Below are 21,115 nucleotides of genomic sequence, written 5' to 3'. Positions count from 1 at the left end.
TCACAACTCAGTAAAGCTGTTAAACAAGAGACCATTTTATAATCTCACATTGATAATACATGTTAAAGCATGATAGGAAACTCAAAAGCAGTAAACCAGTTTGACTCCATAAACATTAAAATCCTGCACATAAATGTAATGAGTAATAACATTTAAATAGTTAAAAATTTAATTTTCACGTTCCTGGAAGGCTCAGTGGGTTAAAGCCTCTGCCTCCGGCTCTGGTCATGATCCCAGGGTCCTGGGATCAAGCCCCACATCCGGTTCTCTTGTCAGCGGGGAGCCTGCTTCCCCTCCTCTCTCTGCTTGCCTCTCTGCCTACTTGTGATCTCTGTCAAATAAATAAGTAAAATCTTCTTAAAAAATTAATTTTAAAATTAAAACTTGTTGCCATTTCAAGGTTATAAAAATGTTCAACCCTGTTTTTTTCTAGACTATTAATGTGTTATTTTTACATTTTTGCCATTTGGCAAAAAGTAAAGATGGATCCCTACTGCATTCTTCACATCAAAATTAATTCCAACTGTAAATAAACTATTTAGTTAATAGTTCTAATACTATTTATTGAGTAAATCATCTTTTCCTCGTGGTTATGAATTGCTCGCTGTTTTGGGGTCTCTTTCTGGGCTTGGTTTTTCTATTTCTATGCTAGCACTAGGCTGCTTTCATTACACCAAGTTTGTTTTATAATTTGGTGGGACTGGGCCTTCCTTCTCCTCTCTTGGCCTCCTTTTTCACATCTCCTCTTTAATCCTTTTCAAAAATTTCTAGGAATTTTGCACATTTTGGTCCCAAGATTTATTTTTTTCTAGATTTTTAAAAAAATTTTATTTATTTGTCAGAGAGAGTGAGCACAAGCAGGCAGAGTGGCAGGCAGAGGGGGAAGCAGGCTCCCCGCTGAGCAAGGAGCCCCATGCAGGACTCCATCCCAGGAGCGTTGGATCATAACCTGAGCCAAAGCCAAAGGGAGCCACTTAAATGATTGAGCCACCCAGGTATCCCTGTTTTTTTTCAATTTAATAAAAATAATGGTTTTTGATTGGTACTGCATTCACTTTTAGACTAATTTAGGGACAATTGCATTCATTACACTATTGAATTTTTCTGTCTAAAAATAAAGAATTACTCCATTTATTAACCTATATCCTTTACTAGAATTTTGCAATTTCTGCTTAGGTTTGCACATTCGTTAAGGTTAGTCTTAGATATTCCATGCCTTTCTTATTTTAAGATTTTGTTTTTAAGTAGTCTCTACACCCAGTGTGGGGCTCAAACCTACAACCTCAAGATCAAGAGTTACATGCTCTTCCAGCTGAGCCGGCCAGGTGTCCTATGCCTTCCATGTTTTTGATGGGATCTTTCTGACATGGGTATTGTATTTTGTTTGGAGAACCAAGTGGTTACATTCTTGTAACCACTTATTTGCCCAATGAACTCCATTCCATATTCACAGCAGGATGTGACCCGGCAGTTACCTCAGGAGAAAACTGTCCTACAGAGTTTGTTTAACATGAGCAATTTAGGGCTCTGTGGGTTAAAACCTCTGCCTTCAGCTCAGGTCATGATCTCAGGGTCTTTGGATAGAGCCCCACATCGGGCTCTCTGCTCAGCAGGGAACCTGCTTCCCCCCCTCTCTCTGCCTGCCTCTCTGCCTACTTGTGATCTCTGTCAAATAAAATCTTTTTTTAAAAAAATGAGCAATTTAACTTCTGAAATTACAGGTTGTTCTGAAAAAACAGGTTGTGTTTTTCATATTACTACCTTTTGTGGGGGCTTTTTGTTTTGTTTTTAAGTTCTTAGTTTATTAATCCTCTCATGAAAAATCTGCACAGTCTTCACAGATAAGTCACTGCAGAATCTACTCCTTTTTGCCAGCACCAACATTGGCTTTTGCTGTCCCCCTGACCTTCTACATTCTGTTCTTGTGTTCCTTTTGCTGTTTTCTTGAGGTTTTTTTTTCTTCTCATATACGCCATGTCTTGCAAGTCTGTTTGGGTTCATTTTTCTTTGCATAATCCAAGGAATCATAAATCATACCAAAGCCACTTGTCTTGCCACCACCAAGATGGGTTCTAAATTCAAATACAAAGATGACATCTGGTGTGGTCTTATACATTTTGGCTAGCTGTTTTGTGAATTTCTGTCTTAGCTACTGTTGCCTTTCTGGGGTGAAGAACATCAGTGACCATTTGTTTCTGCAGAAGTAGTAGGTTGGTCATGAACTTCGTGGTCCTGAAAGTTACTGTTTCGTTCATGATGGTGGCCAAGCTTCAAGCAGCCAGTGAGGAAAAGAACCATATTGCTACCTTTCGTACTTGTAGGATGGACTCTAATTTGAATTGTAGCTTTTGTTGTTTTATTTTTTCCTAACATTTGATCCTTTGTTTCTTGGTCACATTGATGTTTTAGCACTTTGGGAGTAAGAGAAATTGTGCAGACCAGATGCATTTTTTCCTTTTTGGTTCATTAGTTTCATGAATGCAAGTGGGTAAAGAATAATGGATTTAATTCTCATTTTAAGAAGTTTTCTGGGTAATTCTTGGCCAATGGGTATTAAAAGGGAAAGATGAAGGGAAATGGCCAATGGGTATTAAAAGGGAAAAACAAGCTGCTTCTGTAGAGAAAAGATAATAGGTATTCTGCTTTGGATGTAGCACAGCATAATAGTTAGTGGTTCACTTTCTGCAGTCCTATAACCATGATCACAATCAGAATCTTCACTTTGCCATATGCTAGTTAAGGGTACTTGGGAAAGTTCCTTAACCTCCCTAAGGTTCCTGTATCCATTTGTAAAGTAGGGATGCTAACACAGGGTAGTTATAAGGATGAAATGAGATGTATTAGTGCTTGGTTTATGATAGTGCTCTTTGACCGCCATTTTACTTCTGGTCCCAGTGAAATTTGTTTATCTTTGTGAAGGGTTCTCCCTGAATATGCAAGCAGGGCCTTTCTATTGCATTGGAAATCCTTGTTTATCATCTGAAAGTGAAAACCAAAATACAGTTAAGAGGAAAAAATATATAATAACTTAAAATCCCCAAAACACTACTATCCATAGATAATAAAATTGTTAGCAAGGACACCTCTTTCCTGTGATACTAGTTTGGAATTGGGGTCCGTATCCCCTTGATAGAGGAAACTGCTCTCTTATTCGAGGAGTCTGAATTAAGGGTGCTGGGCCTAAAGTTTAATCTTTAGTTATCAGGGGCATTATTCTGTATAAAATTTGTTCCTCAAATGCAGTATCGCAAATGTTGGGATTCCTTATCTTCTGTTTGGGTTCATTCTCCCCAGTAGACACAAGGCCGTTCTTAGGTAACTATAGGATCTTGTAAACACAGGCAACTGCATGCTCTATTTCTAGTTTAGAGACCCTAAATCCTTACTTCCTACTCTTATCAAGCTGAAACAAGGGATTCCCTTTCGGTTTCTGTATGCTTAAAGCCCAGACCAGAACCAGGCAAACAAGCACTCTTCCCTGTTTACTATATCCTGATCTTTGCTCTTAAGTGTTTCAAATTGGGGGCCTTCTGGTGGGAGACTAACAGAAGGAAGATAGGTTTTTCATACCCTTGTCTGCCCATCCTCAGAAAGACCCACAAAATACACCACTCCACTCCTGGGACAGTCACTTCGTTGTGCTCTTTTTTGTCCTTTTGTATCAGTGTGTACCAGAGGCCATGCTCCGAAGTTAGAAAGGGAGAAAAAGGAGTTGGGTAAAATAAGTGGCTAACAGTATCTTTTCTTCCCATTTTAACTCAGTAGACTTGTCAGACTGAGGGTTAACTAGGTTGTTGCTCTGCCCATTCAGCATCAATGAATAAATACCGTAAGTCAGCACTTCTGTGAGCCTCTCAGCCTTCCCTCAGCTTCTTTGTATTTCCTTAGAAATAATGTTCTGGTTCTACTTTCCTACGACTTTTTCAGGTATGTTTCTTCAGTGGATCCTCTGGGAAGCCACCTGAAGACTATTCTATATTCTGGCCAAGGTCACCCTTGTTTTCCCTCTTAAAATGTGCTTCCCTGGTAACAACCAGTTAACTGTTACCCAGTTCACCTTACAGGGTTATTTCGTATCAGAAGTATAATAACACTACCCAATTGTATGATATTAAAAATGCCAGGGGCGCCTGGTTGGCTCAGTGCGTTAAGCCCCTGCCTTCGGCTCGGGTCATGATCTCAGGGTCCTGGGATCGAGCCCCGCATCGGGCTCTCTGCTCAGCAGGGAGCCTGCTTCCTCTTCTCTGCCTGCCTCTCTGCCTACTTGTGATCTCTGTCTGTCAAATAAATAAATTTTTAAAAAAGCCTTAGAATTTGTCCCTTGCTATGTGAAATTTACACACATTTACCAAAGAACACAGTGACAATGATCTCAACAATTAAATTGTAATTGTGATTTTTAAAAAGATAATACCTTCAGTCACCAAATGTAATAGACATTTAACCAGGTGATTAAACCCTTTAGGTATCACTCTTCAGGAGATAGGATTCATCTTTAAGGTTAAGCTATTGAAGGATGTCAGTCTTTATTTCAGCTAGCGATTCCCTCTCTAATAGTGCATCAGTAGCTTAAAAAATCAATGCGAAATATTACCTTGAGGCATTTCTCTCTCTCTCTTTTTTAAAGATTTTATTTATTTGACAGAGAGAGAGAGCACAAGCAGGCAGAGTGGCAGGCAGAAGCGGGCTTCTCGCTGAGCAGCAAGCCCAATGAGGGGCTCAATCTCCCAGGACCCTGGGATCATGATCCGAGCTGAAGGCAGATACTTAACCAATGGAGCCACCCAGGCATCCCTAGATAGGATCAGACTTGAGTTGAATTTCCGGACTGCCTGCTGGTATCCAAGAATTGCTTCGCGTTATGGGTGGGAGGAACATACCCCCATGCTGGAATTGGGTCCAGAATCTCATTTCTATTTGTTGGTGGAGTGCTGTTGTACATGTTAACTTTATGGCTTGATGGGTCATTTAACATCCAGTTCATGAGGGGTATCTTCTGCTGGCTCCTGTTCTGTTCCACCAGTGTCAAACTGATACAGTCTTTTGTTTCTTGAAAGTCATCTGGATTGGCCACGTTTAAAAAAAAAAAAAATCAATGGAGTAAATTTAAAGATCTAATTGACTTTATTAATTGATTCATGTATCAGGAGGCATTCCATGTAGTAAATAGAGGAGTTCTCTGGGCATTTCTCTTTAGATTGGAATGGTGAAGGCCTGATCTATTTTATTTTATCCTTTACAAAACGTAACTTTTAAAAGATTTCTTTGTAGCATAATATGGTATTATAGGTTAAATGTGTGGTAAGTGTCATGTATAGGTTAAGTATTGGGAGAATGACTTTTTCTGGAAATGTTTTTTCCACTGTAATTTTTCTTCCTTTATTTAAGGATTCCTAGATGAGGTTATGAAGAAGTATGGCAGTTTGGTCCCACTCAGTGAAAAAGATGTCCTTGGAAGACTAAAAGACGTCTTTAATGAAGACTTTTCTAATAGGTTTGTCAATGATGCTTAAGTTAAGCCCTTGAAAATAAAATTGTTGGTATATATGACTTGTCTCTTAATAAAAAAAAGAAGATTTAGCCATAAATTGAGTAGAACTCATGTCTCTTTTCTTTCAAAATCTTTCTTTTTCAGAAAACCATTTATCAATAGAGAAATAACAAACTATCGGGCCAGACATCAAAAATGCAACTTCCGCATCTTCTATAATAAGCACATGCTAGATATGGATGATCTGGCAACTCTGGATGGTCAGAATTGGTTGAATGACCAGGTTAGTATATTATGGGTTCTTGGTGTGGAAAAGTTGCAGAGGATGTTGGACCATAAAATATAATTAATCTTTGGGTTGGCCTCACAGTTATCTTTTAGAATCAAAGATTCTTTACCCTTACTGAAGTGATTCATTCACTAACCCCAGTATCCAAACGGTAAATTGTCAGTGTTACTCATTCTGTGTGGGATGTTATGAATTGTATAGGGTTAGTAAGCTGGTTTTATGTTGACTTTTTATAGGTCATTAATATGTATGGTGAGCTGATAATGGATGCAGTCCCAGACAAAGTAAGTGCAAAATTACTCTTCTTCAGGAGAGAGAATCCTTGTGTATTAAAATGAGATTTTTAAACTTTATGTATTTATTTGATATTCCTTAGATTTTTTTTTTTAAGATGTTTTTATTTATTTACTTGTCAGCGAGTGAGCACAAGCAGGGGGAATGGCAGGCAGAGAGAGAAGCAGGCTCCCCACTGAGCAAGGAGCCCAGTGGGGGATTGGTCCTGGGATCATGACCTGAGCTGAAGGCAGATGCTTAACTGACTGAGCCACCCAAGCATCCCTGACATTCCTTAAAAAAATTTTTTTAAAGATTTTATTTATTTTTATCAAGATCAAAAGCTTTTGCACAGCAAAGGAAACAGTTAACAAAACCAAAAGACAACTGACAGAATGGGAGAAGATATTTGCAAATGACATATCAGATAAAGGACTAGTGTCCAAAATCTATAAAGAACTTAGCAAACTCAACACCCAAAGAATAAATAATCCAATCAAGAAATGGGCAGAGGACATGAACAGACATTTCTGCAAAGAAGACATCCAGATGGCCAACAGACACATGAAAAAGTGCTCCATATCACTCGGCATCAGGGAAATACAAATCAAAACCACAATGAGATATCACCTCACACCAGTCAGAATAGCTAAAATTAACAAGTCAGGAAATGACAGAAGATGCTGGCGAGAATGCGGAGAAAGGGGAACCCTCCTACACTGTTGGTGGGAATGCAAGCTGGTGCAACCACTCTGGAAAACAGCATGGAGGTTCCTCAAAATGTTGAAAATAGAACTGCCCTATGACCCAGCAATTGCACTACTGGGTATTTACCCTAAAGATACAAACGTAGTGATCCGAAGGTGCACCCAAATGTTTATAGCAGCAATGTCCACAATAGCCAAACTATGGAAAGAACCTAGATGTCCATCAACAGATGAATGAATAAAGAAGATGTGTATATATACACAATGGAATACTATGCAGCCATCAAAAGAAATGAAATCTTGCCATTTGCGACAACGTGGATGGAGCTAGAGCATATCATGCTTAGCGAAATAAGTCAAGCGGAGAAGGACAACTATCATATGATCTCCCTGATATGAGGAAGTGGTGATGCAACACGGGGGCTTTAGGGGATAGGAGAAGAATAAATGAAACAAGATGGGATTGGGAGGGAGACAAACCATAAGTGACTCTTAATCTCACAAAACAAACTGAGGATTGCTGGGGGGAGGGAGATTGAGAGAAGGGGGGTGGGGTTATGGATATTGGGGAGGGTATGTGCTTTGGTGAGTGCTGTGAAGTGTGTAAACCTGGCGATTCACAGACCTGTACCCCTGGGGATAAAAATATATGTTCATAAAAAATTAAAAATTTAAAATAAAAAAAAAGATTTTATTTATTTATTTGACACAGAGAGAGAGAGATCAAAAGTAGGCAGAGAGGCAGGCGGAGAGAAAAGGAGAAGCAGGCTCCTTGCTGAGCAGAGAGCCAGACATGGGGCTTGATCCCAGAACCCTGAGATCATGACCTGAACTAAAGGTAGAGGCTTAACCCACTGAGCCACCCAGGCGCCCCGACATTCCTTAGATTTTTAAAAGTGTTCGATTTTGCCTTGTTCAGCTACTAGAGATTGACAGAAGTTCTCTACAATAGTTTAGTATAAAAAAGTCCTGTGCCATCATTTTCTTCTTTTTTTTTTTTTTTAAGATTTTATTTATTTATTTGACAGACAGAGATCACAAGTAGGCAGAGAGGCAGGCAGAGAGAGAGAGGGGAGGAAGCAGGCTCCCCGCTGAGCAGAGAGCCCGATGCGGGACTCGATCCCAGCACCCTGAGATCATGACCTGAGCCGAAGGCAGCGGCCTAACCCACTGAGCCACCCAGGCGCCCCCATCATTTTCTTCATATTAGTTTCAAAGTGGGTATGCTGATTCTTCAGGAGACCTTTTTTTTTTTTTTTTTTTTTTTTTTTTTTTAAAGATTTTCTTTTTAAGTAATCTCTATACCCAACATACCCAACATGGGGCTTGAACTCACAACCCTGAGATCAAGAATCACATGCTCCTCTGACTGAGCCATCCAGGCACCCCAAAGAGGCTTTTTTAAAAATGGTGTTAAGAGGGCACCTGGGTGGCTTAATTATTAAGCATCTGCCTTCCGCTCAGATTGTGATCCCAGGGTTCTGGGATTGAGGCTCACATCAGGCTCCCTGCTTGGTGGGAGGCCTGCTTCTCCCTCTCCTACTCCCCCTGCTTTTGTTTCCTCTCTCTCTCTCTCTGTCAAATAAACAAATAAATAAATAATCTTTTAAAAATAAATAAAATTAAAAAGGTATTAAGAAATAAATGTTAACTGAGTACATTTAAGAATCTTACTGGCTTTATTCAAATGATTCATGAACTGGGCAGCATCTTACTAAGAGGTAAAATGGAGCTTTGAAGAGCCATACAGAATACAAGACTTACAAGGCAGAAGGGGCAGGACAATGAAGTTAATAGCAAAGAGCAGATTGGTTGCAGCGAAGTCACCTTCCTCTAGGGGAAGACAGGGTCTAACAAGCAGATTACCTCAGTAGTGCTGACCAGGTAATTCTATTAAGACTCTGCAATCCTGAGAGAGAGTGAAGTTGTACGTAGGTTAGGTATTTTGGCTTTGGTGACATGGGCTAAGCATAAGTCAACACTAAGTTAGATTCCATTTTGGGCTTGCTGTCTCTTTTTTAACAGTGGGGAGATACACAAAAGGGATATATTATTTGCTTTCAGCTTTTAATTTAAAGTTTCGTTCTCTTGAAAGATCTAATATAGTAGTATTCATTATCACTTCTTTTGTAGATTAATCTTTGATACTCTGTTTAAATACAGACAAACCTGGGGCACTTGGGTGGTTCAGTCAGTTAAGTGGCTGCCTTCGGCTCAGGTCATGATCTCAGGGTCGTGGGATTGAGCCCCACATCAGGCTTCTTGCTCAGTGGGGAGCCTGCTTCTCCCTCTGCCTGCTGCTCCCCGTTTGTGTTTGTTCTCCCCACCCTCCGCCTCTGTGTCAAATAATGAATGAATGAGAGAAATTGTAAACAAAAAAAGAAAAAAAATTAAAACAAAAAACCAACCTCCCCAAAAAACCCTCCTTGAACTCTAAAATTCTCATAAGAACTTAGATATTATTAAAATTATTTTTTTAATTTAATTTTTCTGAATATGCAGATTGCCTGATGGGCAGCCTTTGAGTTCAACAGAGAAAACCTTTCCAAGTACTTTATAAACTTTTATAAATCGAATAATTTAAACAGGTAGATATAATGCATCTGAGATTTCAACACTAAGAATATAGACAAAATGTCGTATAACTTCCCATTAAAACCACAAATCTGTTTTCCATTTTAAACTGGAATCATGAGGGGCGCCTGGGTGGCTCAGTCGTTAAACGTCTGCCTTGGGTTTAGGACAAGATCCTAGGGTCCTGGGATTGGGCCCCAAGTTGGGCTCCCTGCTCAACAGAAAGCCTGCTTCTCTCTTTCCCTCTCCCCCTGTTTATATTTCCTCTCTTCCTTTCTCTCTCTGTGTCAAATAAATAAATAAATAGATAAATATGAATTTAAAAATAAATATAAATAAAAAATAAATTGGAATCATGAGGCTAGTCTGTTGGATTCTCTTTTATGTAAAATTCTCATCATCACCAGAAGGTTTAAACCTAAACACATATAGATGATTTTTAACAAAAAAGTATTAGTTTCAAGGATATAATTTGCCTTCATTACTTTTACATTTAATTCTGAACCTTCATTGGATTAAAAGGATACTTACTTAAGGTAGTTGTTCTCAAAGTGTAGTCCCCAGACCAGCAGCATCAGCATTACCTAGGAATTTATTAGAGATACAAAATTCTGAAATCTAACCCACCCCTACGAAATCAGAAACTAGAGGTGAGGCCCAGCAATCTGTGTGTTTTTTGTTTTGTTTTGTTTTTGAGTAAACAATTGTGTGTGTGTGTGTGTGTGTGTGTGTGTGTGTGTTTTAATAAGTCCTCTGGATTCTGATACACGTGAAGTTTGAGAATCACTGTTCTAGAAATAGCTGCAACAAGCTCTTTTTATTGACATCTTATGCTGCAGAGTTCTAAAAACAAATGTGCATTAGGATCTTCTGGATTGCTGAGCTCTACCCTCAGTTTCTTCATTAGGAGGTCTGAGGTGGAGCCTGAAAATTTGCATTTTAGCAAGTTCCCAGGTGATGCTGATACTGCTGATCTGCTGATCACAACCTGAGAACCTCAACTAACGGAAGTATTTTCATCTCAAGTGAGTCAGAGTTAGAGTGAACAGTTTAAGACCACAAGATGCTTACTCTTTCAGTTGAGCTGATCCTAATTTATAAGTCAGAAATTTCAGTGCTAGAAATATTCATTTTAAAGCCTTTTAGTAGTTGTTATGACAGCAGGAGTCTGCAAATCCACGTCCTTAGAGGGTGTTAATTTTGTAAGCCATATCCCTTGAGTACAAGGTAATGTTAACCTCATTCTTTCTTAGCCTCTTTCAGTTTTATCACAAGATTTGGAGAGATTTGTCAGGTTGCTTTTCCACTTGCTTAGATTCAGGTGATCTATTTATTTACTGTCCCAGTTCTGACTATAGAACACCGTTGTTCCAAGAAAATCTGGAATAGAATCTTCTGTGAATCATGTAATGTGTTTTCTATAGAAGAAACTTTCCCTCACTTTTTGGTCTATCTTACATACAAGGGTTTTTTAAATTTCCATTTTCTTTTGAAGTTAAATCTGCACAGCTTAATATAATCTGGGTGCTTGTATTTGATGTCTCTTCTAGGTTCACTTCTTCAACAGCTTTTTTCACAGACAGCTGGTAACCAAAGGATATAATGGAGTAAAAAGATGGACTAAAAAGGTATTCCCTTTATTTCTTTTTTATTCTAAATTTGAAATGCAGAGAAGCCATTTTGAGTAGAAGGGTAAGAACTTTAATGTCAATATGATATTAATTAGAAAGACTCTTAAAAAAAAATCTTTAGGGGTGCCTGGATTGCTCAGTGGGTTAAAGCCTCTGCTTTCGGCTCAGGTCATGATCCTAGGGTCCTGGGATTGAGCCCTGCATCGGGCTCTCTGCTCAGCAGGGAGCCTGCTTCCTCCTCTCTGTCTGTCTGCCTCTCTGCCTACTTGTGATCTCTGTCTGTCAAATAAATAAATAAAATCTTTAAAAAAAAAAAAAGAAAAAAAGCAAGAGAAGTCAGAATACTTGGCTCAAAGGACAGGCTGGCTCTTTTGTTAAGGAGGGGCTAATGCAGTTGTTGACTTGAAGTTGAAGCCAGTGCTCATTGACCATTCTGAAAATCCCAGGGCCTTTAAGAATTATGCTGAATCTACTCTCTCTCTCTGTGTTCTCTAAATGGAAAAATCCTTGCTGACAGCACATCCATTTTCAACACGGTTTACTGAATATTTTAAGCCCACTGTTGAGAACTATTGCTCAGAAAGATGTCTTTCAAAATAAGACTGCTCATTGACAACACATCTGATTACCTTAGGGTTCTGATGGAGATGTCTAACAAGGTTAACGTTGTATTCATGCCTGCATAAACTCCATTCTGCAGCCCATGGACTGAGGAGTAATTTCAACTTTCAAGTCATATTATTTAAGAAATACATTTCATAAGACTATACCTGCCATAGATTCCTTGGTTGGATCTGGTCATAGTTAATAGAAAATCCAGAAAGGATTCATCATTCTAGATGCCGTTAACATTTGTGATTCATGGGAAGAGGTCAAAATAGAAACATAAACAGGAGTTTGGAGCATGTTTATTCCAGCTCTCTTGGACTACTTTGAGGGGTTCAAGATATTAGAGGAAGAACTGACCACAGATATGTGGGAAATAGTAAGGGAACTAGAATTAGAAGTGGAGCCTGAATGGGGCACTGGGTGCTGCAGTCGGTAAAGCATCCAGCTCTTGATTTCGGCCCAGGTCATGGTCTCAGGGTCATGCGATTGAGCCCTGCATCTGCCTCTGTGCTCAGCGCAGTCTGTTTTGAGACTCTCTGCCTCTACACCTTCCCCGACTTGCACTCTCTCTTTCTCTCAAATAAACTCTTAAAAAAAAAAAAAAAAAATGGAGCCCGAAGATATGACTGAATTGCTGGAATCTCATGACAAAACTTGAACAGTTGAGGATTTTTTTTTTTTAATTTTAATTTTTAAAAAGATTTTATTTGAAAGAGAGTGAACATAAGCAGGGCGGGGGGTGGGACAGACACACCACTGAGCAGGGAGCCCAATGCGGGGCTTGATCCTATGTGACCTGAGCCGAAGGCAGACACTTAATCAACTGAGCCACCCAGGTGCCCTGAGGAATTGCTTCTTATAGATGAGCAAAGAAAATGGTTTCTTGAGATGAAATCTACTTTTGGTGAAGATGCTGTGACAATTGCTGAAATGACAACAAAGGATTTACAGTATTACGTAAACCTGATTGATAAAGAAGTTCTATGGGTAAATGCTGTCAAGTAGTATTATATGCTACAGAGGAATTGTTTGTGAAAGGAAGAGTCTATCGATTGTAAACTTCACTGTTATCCGATTTTAAGAAATTGCCACAGCCACCCAATCTTCAGTACACTACCTTCTTGATCAGTCAGGAGCCATCAACATTGAGGCAAGACCCTCCCCAGCAAAAAGATCATGGTTCACTGAGAGTGAGTTAGCATTGATGATGGCTGGCATTTTTAGCAGTATTTTTAAATTAAGGTATGTTTATTGTTTAAGATATGTTTTTGTTTTTTAATTAAGGTATGTTTATTTTATGCTGTGTACTTAATTGACTACAGTTTGTGTAAATAAGTTTTATATGTACTGGGAAACCAAAATCATTTGACTCACTTAATTTCAGTGGTCTGGAACTGAACCCACAATATCTCTGTGGTGTATATGACAAATAAATGTAAAATGAACAAGAAAGGTTGAAAACAAAGCGACAGTTAAAGAGGTACTAGACAAATGTAAACTGAGATAAAGTGGTAGCCAAAAAGGAGGAATGGCAGTATTAGGAGCAGATGAGGTAGATATTAGGGTAAAAAGTAAATTATGTGATAAGATTTCAATATATAGAAATCTAACAAAATTACAGAAGGAGATCTTGATAAAATAGTGATAGCAGGAGACTTCTTGTAGTTGGATAGAGCAGGCTGACATAAAACAAAATCATAAAATAATAATACAACCAGTACTACATTTAGTTTAATAACTCTATACTAAATTTTGTAAAAACTGATCATGCATTTATTTGGCCACATAGAAAATTATTACCTATGTTATTCTTTGGTCACAGTTCAGTAAAAAATAAGTAAAGGTGGCCAAAAAAATCTAACAATCTGAAAATTTTACAGATATGCATATAACTGCATATGAAACACTTGGATCTAAAAATTTTTAAAAGAAATTATATACCAGTTGTCTAAAAAGGGATGGAAAGGGGAAACATCTTACCAAGCACTGTGGAACACAATGAAGGCTGGTTTGAGAAGAAAGTTAATGGCCATAAATGCCTTTATCACTAAAGGAAAAAATGAAAAATAGAAGAATTAAGTACTCATTAAATTAGATTATATGAAGATAAATTACAGAATGACCAAGGATTTGAATGCAACAAAAATAAATAAAACCATGAAAATACTAAGAAAAGTACTAAGAAAGTCCTTACAAGAACTTGCTAAAAATAATCTCAGGGTAGCTAAGTCTGTTCTCTGTACAACTTAAAAGTTTACAAAAGAAATATGAATTAATTCAGTTACATAACAAGAAAAAATAACTATTTAAAACAGGAGCAGTGTAGGGGACACCTGGGTGGCTCAGTTGATTAAGCATCCCACTCTTGATTTCAGCTCAGGTCATGATCTCAGCATTGAGATCAAGTCCTGTGGTCAGGCTCTGCTGGGAATGGAGCTTGCTTAAGGTTCTCTCCCTCTGTCATTTCCTGCACCCTCCCCACTCCCCAGCATGAGAACACTCCAGCTCTCTCTCAAAAAAAAGGAGCAATTGTAAAAAGACAAACTAGGAGGGGTACCTGGGTGGCTTGGTTCTTAAGCGACTGCCTTCAGCTCAGGTCATGATCCCAGGGTCCTGGGATCGAGCCCCATATTGAGCTCCCTGCTCAGCAGGAAGCCTGCTTCTCCCTCTTCCATTCCCCCTGCTTGTGTTCCCTCTCTCACTGTCTCTCTCTGGCAAATAAATAAATAAAATCTTTAAAAAAAAAAAGACAGACGGGGGGGGGGGATTGCCATTAATGTCACAGAACTAATTTTCTTAATGCAGAAAGGATTTATATAAATGGATAAGACAAAGACTTCACCAACTAAATAGAAAAATGGGTGGGTGATACAAATGAAAAGATTTGTGGTAAAGAAAGGGTTATTACTGTTGTGGATATAAATCCTTTGTCAGGTCTAGGTTTTGTGATTTCAGTCTGTGGCTTTTCTACTTATTTTAACTGTGTGTTTTGGTAAAAACTTTAATTTTGAGGATTTCTCCATATGGATATCTCGTTGTTCCAATGTCATTTGCTTGAAAAGACTTCTCTTTCCTAGTTTAATTGTGTTGGCACCATTGTAGAAAGTCAACTGACCACATACGTACGGGTCTGTTTTTGCACTTTATGCTCATTTCCATTGACCTTTGTTCTTAATGTTAATACCACAGTTTTGATTACTGTATCTTATAGTACATCTTGAAATCAGTGTAAGATGGCTAGATTTATTTCCAGACTTTTTTGGGAATTCTAGGTCTTTTGCATTTTCATACAAATTTTAGAATTAGCTTGTCAGTCTGTTTTTTTAAAGAAAATCTGTTGGATTTTGATAAGGATTGTGTTTATATGTTCGTTTGGGGAGAATAGACATTTTAGCAATATTAAGTCTTCCAGTCCATGTATGTGGTATATGTTCCTTTCATTTTGGCTCTTCATTTTTCTCAGCAGTATTTTGTAATTCTTAGTATGCCGGTCTTGCACATATTTTTAAAAAACACAACCCTGGTGTGCCTGGGTGGCTCAGTTGGTTAGGCAACTGTGTTTGGCTTGGGTCATGATCCTGGAATCCCAGGATCAAGTCCACATCAGGCTCCCTACTTGGTAAGGAGTCTGCTTCTCCCTCTGATCTCCCCTCTCGTGCTCTCTCTCATTCTCTGGTGGCTCAGTTGGTTGAGCCTCTGCCTTCGACTCAGGTCATGATCTCAGGGTTCTGGGGTCAAGCACCACGTCGGGCTCTCAGTGGGGAGCCTGCTTCCCCCTCTGTCTTCCTACCTCTCTGCCTACTTGTGATCTCTGTTAAATAAATAAATAAAATCTTTAAAAAAAAACCCTAAGGATTTCATATTTCTGAAACTTCTGAAATTTTTAAAACGTTACCTTCCAGTTGTTCGGTGTGAATTGACCTCATAGCCATCGACCTTACTGGAATCACTGGTTGTAGGAGCTTTTTTGCTTTTTTTAAAGATTTATTTATTTATTTTGGAGTGAGTGAGTGAGAGAGAGCGCATGTGTACATGTTGGGGGAGAGGCAGACAGAGAAGGAGAAAGAGCAATTCTCAAGCCGGACTCTGCTGAGGACAGAGCCCAAAGCAGGGTTTAGTCCCACAACCACAGGATCATGACCTGAGCTGAAATCAGGAGTCAGCCAGTTAGCCATCTGAGCCACCCAGGCACTCCTCCTCTAGGAGCTTTTTTGTAGATTGTCAGATTTTCATAATCATGTCTGTAAGTAGTGTTTTATTTCTTCCATTCTAAACTGTGTGCTATTTTTTCTTGCCTCACTGCACTGGCTGGGACTTCTGTTAGAATGTCTTTGCCTTGTTCTCAATCTTAGGAGAAAAGCATTCAGTCTTTCCCTACTATTTATGATGTCAATCAGAGGGTTGCTGCTTCTGTTGTTTTTAAGATTCATTTATTTATTTTAGAGAGCACACATGAGTGGGAGAAGGGGCAGAGGGCGAGAATCCCCACTAAGTGCAGAGCCCAGAGCAGGGCTCAGTCCCATGACCCATGAAATAATGACCTGAGCGGAAACCAAGAGTCAGAGACTCAACTGACTGAGCCACCCGGATACCTGTGTGGGATTTTTTGTAGCTATTCTTCATCAGGTTAAGTAAGTTTTGCTCCTATTCGTAGTTTGCTGAGAGTTTTTAATCCTAAATGGATGTTGAGTTTTATCAAATGCTTTTCCTGCATCTAAGGAGAGTTTCCTATGCTTTTTCATCTTTATTCCTTAAATGGAATCCAGAGGGATGGAACAACACCAATCTTGAGACATTAACAGTCTCAGGGCCACATGATGGCTCTGGAAGTTTCAGCTTGATCATGACGTAAGTTTGCTTCTGTTTACAGAGGATGGGTTAATAAAGCAACATGATAGGACTATATTCTTCACCTGGGAGGGACAGTGAAGTTTCTTTGTACTCCTTTTACAGGGAGGACAACAAATTGGGATCAATAGTATAATCTTCCACACATATCATTCTTAATTGTATGTATAAAGTGTGTGTTGGGGGCAAGTGCCTGGGTGGTTTAGTCATTTAAGTGTACGACTCCTGGTTTTAGTTCAGGTCATGATCTCTGGGTCATGAGGTTGAACCCTGCACTGGGATCTGCGCTTGGCACAGAGTTTGCTTGAGATTCTCCCCCTCTCTCTGCCTCTCACCCCACTCATGTTCTCTCAGAATCTCTGAGAGGAAAAAAAAAAAGGTGTGACAAAACGTATTAAAAAGAAAAATAATCTGGAAAGATACACACTGAAGTGTATTTTTTTCTGTATTTATTTCAAAATTTTTAAATTAAAAAGTTTCCTTTTGAGAAGAATATAAAATTTGATCTCATTTAATATTGTATTTTAGATGTGAGTCCTTGTTTTAGATATTCAAAATTTATGCATTGGGAAGAACCAGCTGTCGTCGTATTTTTCTGTCCACCCCACTTCTCAGGTTAATGGATGCGAAAATTGGAAAAGTAGAACTGCTAAAGTGCTTTGCTCCAAGATCTTGTTGACTAGTAGAGGATTCATCTAGAGGCAGGACATTACCTGAATATCAGAAAGCAAGGAAGGCTTGAGAAATACCTTGTAAGAATCTGATGTAGTTGAAAATAGCCTTGTGATTGTTTTAAACCATGGAATCAATTTAAAAAAAAAAACCACCTCTCAAAAAATATCTGAAAAAAGAAACTCATTGACTTTTTTACAGGTGTTTATTGAGCACCTACTACTTTATCAACCAATCCACAACTGGGGTTTTAAATGGAAGAGTAAATATTTCTAAATTGTAAAGGATGTGTAAATAATTATTAAGGCTATTTTTCTCAATTTTGATATCTGGGAGACCTGAGGGTAGTGATAATGGTGATAGTTAAGAGTCACTGGCTACATGTAATGTGTGAAAGCAGTTTTACACATCTTACATGTATTATCACTCTCAACAGCTTCATAAGGTAGATATTGTTATCTGTAATTTATAGTTGAAGAAATCAAGGAAAAAGAAGCTACAAAAATTGCCAAAGTCATCTTGCCAGTAGGTGGAGGAGGTGTAATTAACCAGACTTAACTTCCAAACCCATGATCATAACTATGATATGGAGTCTATAAATAAAGAAGGCTTATAGTCTGCTGTTTTCTAATACCATGATTCCTAAGTAAGAATTGAGTCAAAGTCAAATGCGTACACAAGAAAATTAAGCATATAAAAGTAAGAGGCTAAGCAAGGTTAACTACTTGAAAAGGTGTATGCACAGGTGTGTCAGGTTAAATATGAAGTGGTGCTTTCTAGATCTTCAGTTTTCTTATTGTCTATTATGGCTTAGTAGTTACAAGCATGGGCCTTTAGATTCCAACCTGGGTTCAAATTTTGGCTTCACCACTTTCTGCTTTTATGGCCATGGGCAGGTCAAAAGTCAGTAAATGGAAGCTGCTGCCATTGTTCTTTTGAATAGTCTGTGGTGATGGCTGCATTTCTTTCTCTTCCTTTTTTCTTTTTAATCAGGTGGATTTGTTTAAAAAGAGTCTTCTGTTGATCCCTATTCACCTGGAAGTCCACTGGTCTCTCATTACCGTGACACTCTCTAATCGAATTATTTCATTTTATGATTCCCAAGGCATTCATTTTAAGTTTTGTGTAGAGGTAAGTTAATATACTGCTTGTATTTTCTCATTCATCTTGTGATCAAACAGTATCTTAGAACAGCAAAAGTCAGTCTGATAGAGCATCAGTTTCTGTCATACAGACTTTCAAAAATGTTGGGAGAGAAAAGGACTACTGCAAGAGGAATCCCAGATTGGGGGGGAAGTAGAGGTAGCTATCTGTGCTCTGGATCCCCCTTCTGAGATACATGCCCTATTTAGATTTTGTCAGATATTTTCCTGCCTTCCCATAAAGCTACATTTTGTATGTGGACAGAAATCATTTTCTTTGTTTCTCTTAGAGCTGTAATGGACATGTAGCTTCAAAATAACTCATGCAGAATGAGTTATAATCAAGAGAATCAGCTGGCAAAATAAGAGAGCTCAACTAACAGAAGTTCAACAGGATGGTAGGAGGCAAAGCAAGAAAAAAATCAATAGGTTCCCTGATTTTCTCTCACTAAGAAGGATGAGTTAGGAAATTCAACTAAAAACAAGATTCCATTTTCAAAAGCAACAATGATGTAAATTGCCCAGAAGTATACCCTAGCAAAAGTTATGGAAGTTGTTGAAGATGAAAACTCTATATTTAAAGGAACTCTGGACAGTGGAAAGACAGGAAGACTCAGTATGAGAAAGAGATCAATTATCCTCAAATTAATATATACCCATTTGTCATAATCAGTTTCCCAAGAGGATTTTGAATGAAACCGGATAAGCTTATCCTAAAACCCATATAGCAGAATTCATAGCATGAACAATGGGGAAGGAATCCTTGGTCTACTACATATCAAACCATAACACACAGTTAATAAATAAAACTGTACTTATATTGGCTTAGGAATAGACAAGTAAATTGGTAGAACAGCACAGAGAATCCAGAAATTTCTCATGTATATGAAGAACCTGGTATATGATAAAATTGGGAAAAGACAGGCTATTCAGTATATGCTGTTGTGAAAAGCAGTTGTCTATTTGGAAAAGTAAAATACAGCTCCTTCACACTGTTTGTATAAACAAATTCCACATAAAACAGTGACCTAAATATAAAACACAAAACTGTAAAAGAATAAAATACAGTAAATATCAAGTTCTTGGATTAGGGAAGGATTCTTACATAGAACCATAAAAGCAAAAAAAAGACATAAAAGAACAGACTGATAAACTGGGCCATAATTTAAAACTTATGTATGTCATAAAGTTTACAGATAAGGGTAGATGTGGGGAAAATGTTTGTGATGTAATAATCACTACCCAGAATATATAAAGAACTCATACAAATAAATAAAAGGACTTAATAGAAATGGACAAAGGTTAAATTAAGTAATTTTTAGGAAGAATGCAAATAGCCTATCAACACATGGAGAGATGATCAGTCTTACCAGAAGTACAGGAAATGCAAATTAAAACTATATCAGGGCTCCATGTTTTGCCTATTAGGCATTGATGGTATTCAGGTGTTTATGTGGATATAAGGAAACCAGCTTTCCTATTTTCTGATGGAGTGTATTGATATAGCAAGCCTCTTGGGGGAGAATTAAAATTCTGATCAGTTCTAAGTGTTTTGTAAATTTATAAAGGTGTATGTCCTAGAGGTGTCTGGCTACCTCAAGTCAGTGGAGTATGCACTCATTCCAGGGTCCTGAGTTCAAGCCCCATGTTGGGCATGTAGCCTATTTTTTAAAAAAAAGTATATCCTATTACACACCAGTTGTTTCTTGGTATCTGCTCCATTAAAAATGCTTGTGTATGAATGTGCACAGTGATAGGGCAAGTACCAGGATGTTCACTGCAGCATTACTGGATAGTAAAAAAAAATCAAAACCACCTAAATTTAGCTCTACCAACAGAATAGCTAAATACACTATAGTATATTCATACTGTTAAACTGACCATAGCAGTTAAAAAAAATACAGATTTCCATGTCCTAACACGGAAAGATCTCCAAGATGTACTGGGTTTTAAAAGGCAAGTTGCAGAATGATGCGGTAGAATATGTGTGCATGTGTGTACATGCATGTGTGCATAAACTCACAGCTGTATGTATAAACATGCTTCATCTTCAGAGGGGTTAGTTTAAGTCCTGTAACGTCTGACTTCACCTTAGATGCAGAGAGAGCTATGGATGTAGAAAGCACAAGGAAAGTTTGAAACTCTGACAGGCTTCATCCTGGTAGAGATTTCCGCAGTGGACTTGACTGTATTTAGTATCCAGAATGGGTTTCAGTATAACTTTTAGAAACTGCATTATACCTGTACCTACAGCCCTCAAAATACAGATTATCTAATATCTAAGGCAGGGAATGTTTGTCATTTAGTTCCAGTTACTGATTTCTGCCATGGGTTCCTTCTTTGTATTGAGCATTGGCAGTAATCAAGACTTTCTTTTTGTCTTGCCAATATTTATTTAAATTTCTTTCAGCAAGTTGGCTTACTGCTGGAAAAGGCTGACCATCTTATAAAAAGTTCCAATTAAAACATATACGGGTGTCCACAGCCTAAATGCATACCTGAGTATAGAAGGTCTGAGTCACTGTGAAGTGAAATGTCAGAAATAAAGTTCAGCTTATTTAAACTTTAAACTCTAATGCAGACTTTGCCCAGTGGTGGGGCCACAGCTTTCTCCTTTGCTTCTATCTGCTGTGGGCAGGTTCCATTTTTCACCAACTGATGGAACACAGCATCTGTGTTGTGGTTTCTTTTTAACCAGAATATAAGAAAGTATTTGCTGACTGAAGCCAGAGAAAAAAATAGACCTGAATTTCTTCAGGGTTGGCAGACTGCTGTTACAAAGGTAAGTACGTGACAAAAATGAAAACTCAGGCATGTCAGGGGGATGGAATCATCTTAGGGGTGGGTGTCTTTAAGAAGCATTTTAAGACTGATGATGG

At 38.3% G+C, this 21,115-nt stretch overlaps 2 protein-coding genes and 1 pseudogene across 11 annotated transcripts in view; 1 reads left to right on the top strand and 2 right to left on the bottom strand.

The window, feature by feature from the left end:
* Positions 1-21,115, top strand: part of SENP5 (SUMO specific peptidase 5) — a 57,007-nt gene that overhangs the window by 30,266 nt on the left and 5,626 nt on the right. For 5 of the 7 annotated variants that reach the window (XR_198948.3, XM_004745325.3, XM_004745326.3 and 2 more), the window contains exons 3-8: positions 5,389-5,494; positions 5,636-5,774; positions 6,017-6,064; positions 10,885-10,962; positions 18,088-18,225; positions 20,935-21,018. Coding sequence is in view for 6 of the 7 variants with exons in the window: in XM_004745325.3 (XP_004745382.1) it covers positions 5,389-5,494; positions 5,636-5,774; positions 6,017-6,064; positions 10,885-10,962; positions 18,088-18,225; positions 20,935-21,018 (593 nt within the window). In the remaining variant the exon portion in view is untranslated. Of the gene's footprint in view, positions 1-5,388; positions 5,495-5,635; positions 5,775-6,016; positions 6,065-10,884; positions 10,963-16,340; positions 16,775-18,087; positions 18,226-18,526; positions 21,019-21,115 lie in introns of those variants that run through there. The other 2 variants (XM_045088742.1, XM_045088743.1) reach the window with 2 other exon arrangements.
* On the bottom strand, positions 955-2,347 carry LOC123394435 (annotated as a pseudogene).
* Positions 2,490-21,115, bottom strand: part of NCBP2 (nuclear cap binding protein subunit 2) — a 32,659-nt gene continuing 14,033 nt past the window's right edge. Inside the window, exons 5-7 of one of the 4 annotated variants that reach the window (XR_006609210.1) lie at positions 13,555-13,621; positions 4,881-5,061; positions 2,490-2,979 (exon numbers count right to left, since the gene is read on the bottom strand). Coding sequence is in view for 3 of the 4 variants with exons in the window: in XM_045088744.1 (XP_044944679.1) it covers positions 13,597-13,621 (25 nt within the window). In the remaining variant the exon portion in view is untranslated. Of the gene's footprint in view, positions 2,980-4,880; positions 5,062-11,856; positions 12,500-13,554; positions 13,622-21,115 lie in introns of those variants that run through there. The other 3 variants (XM_045088744.1, XM_045088745.1, XM_045088746.1) reach the window with 3 other exon arrangements.

Source organism: Mustela putorius, unplaced genomic scaffold (genome assembly GCF_011764305.1).
Source record: "Mustela putorius furo isolate JIRA1106 unplaced genomic scaffold, ASM1176430v1.1 tig00003834_pilon_pilon_pilon, whole genome shotgun sequence".
Classification (NCBI taxonomy): Eukaryota; Metazoa; Chordata; class Mammalia; order Carnivora; family Mustelidae; genus Mustela; species Mustela putorius.
This window is presented reverse-complemented; position numbering and strand designations above follow the sequence as displayed.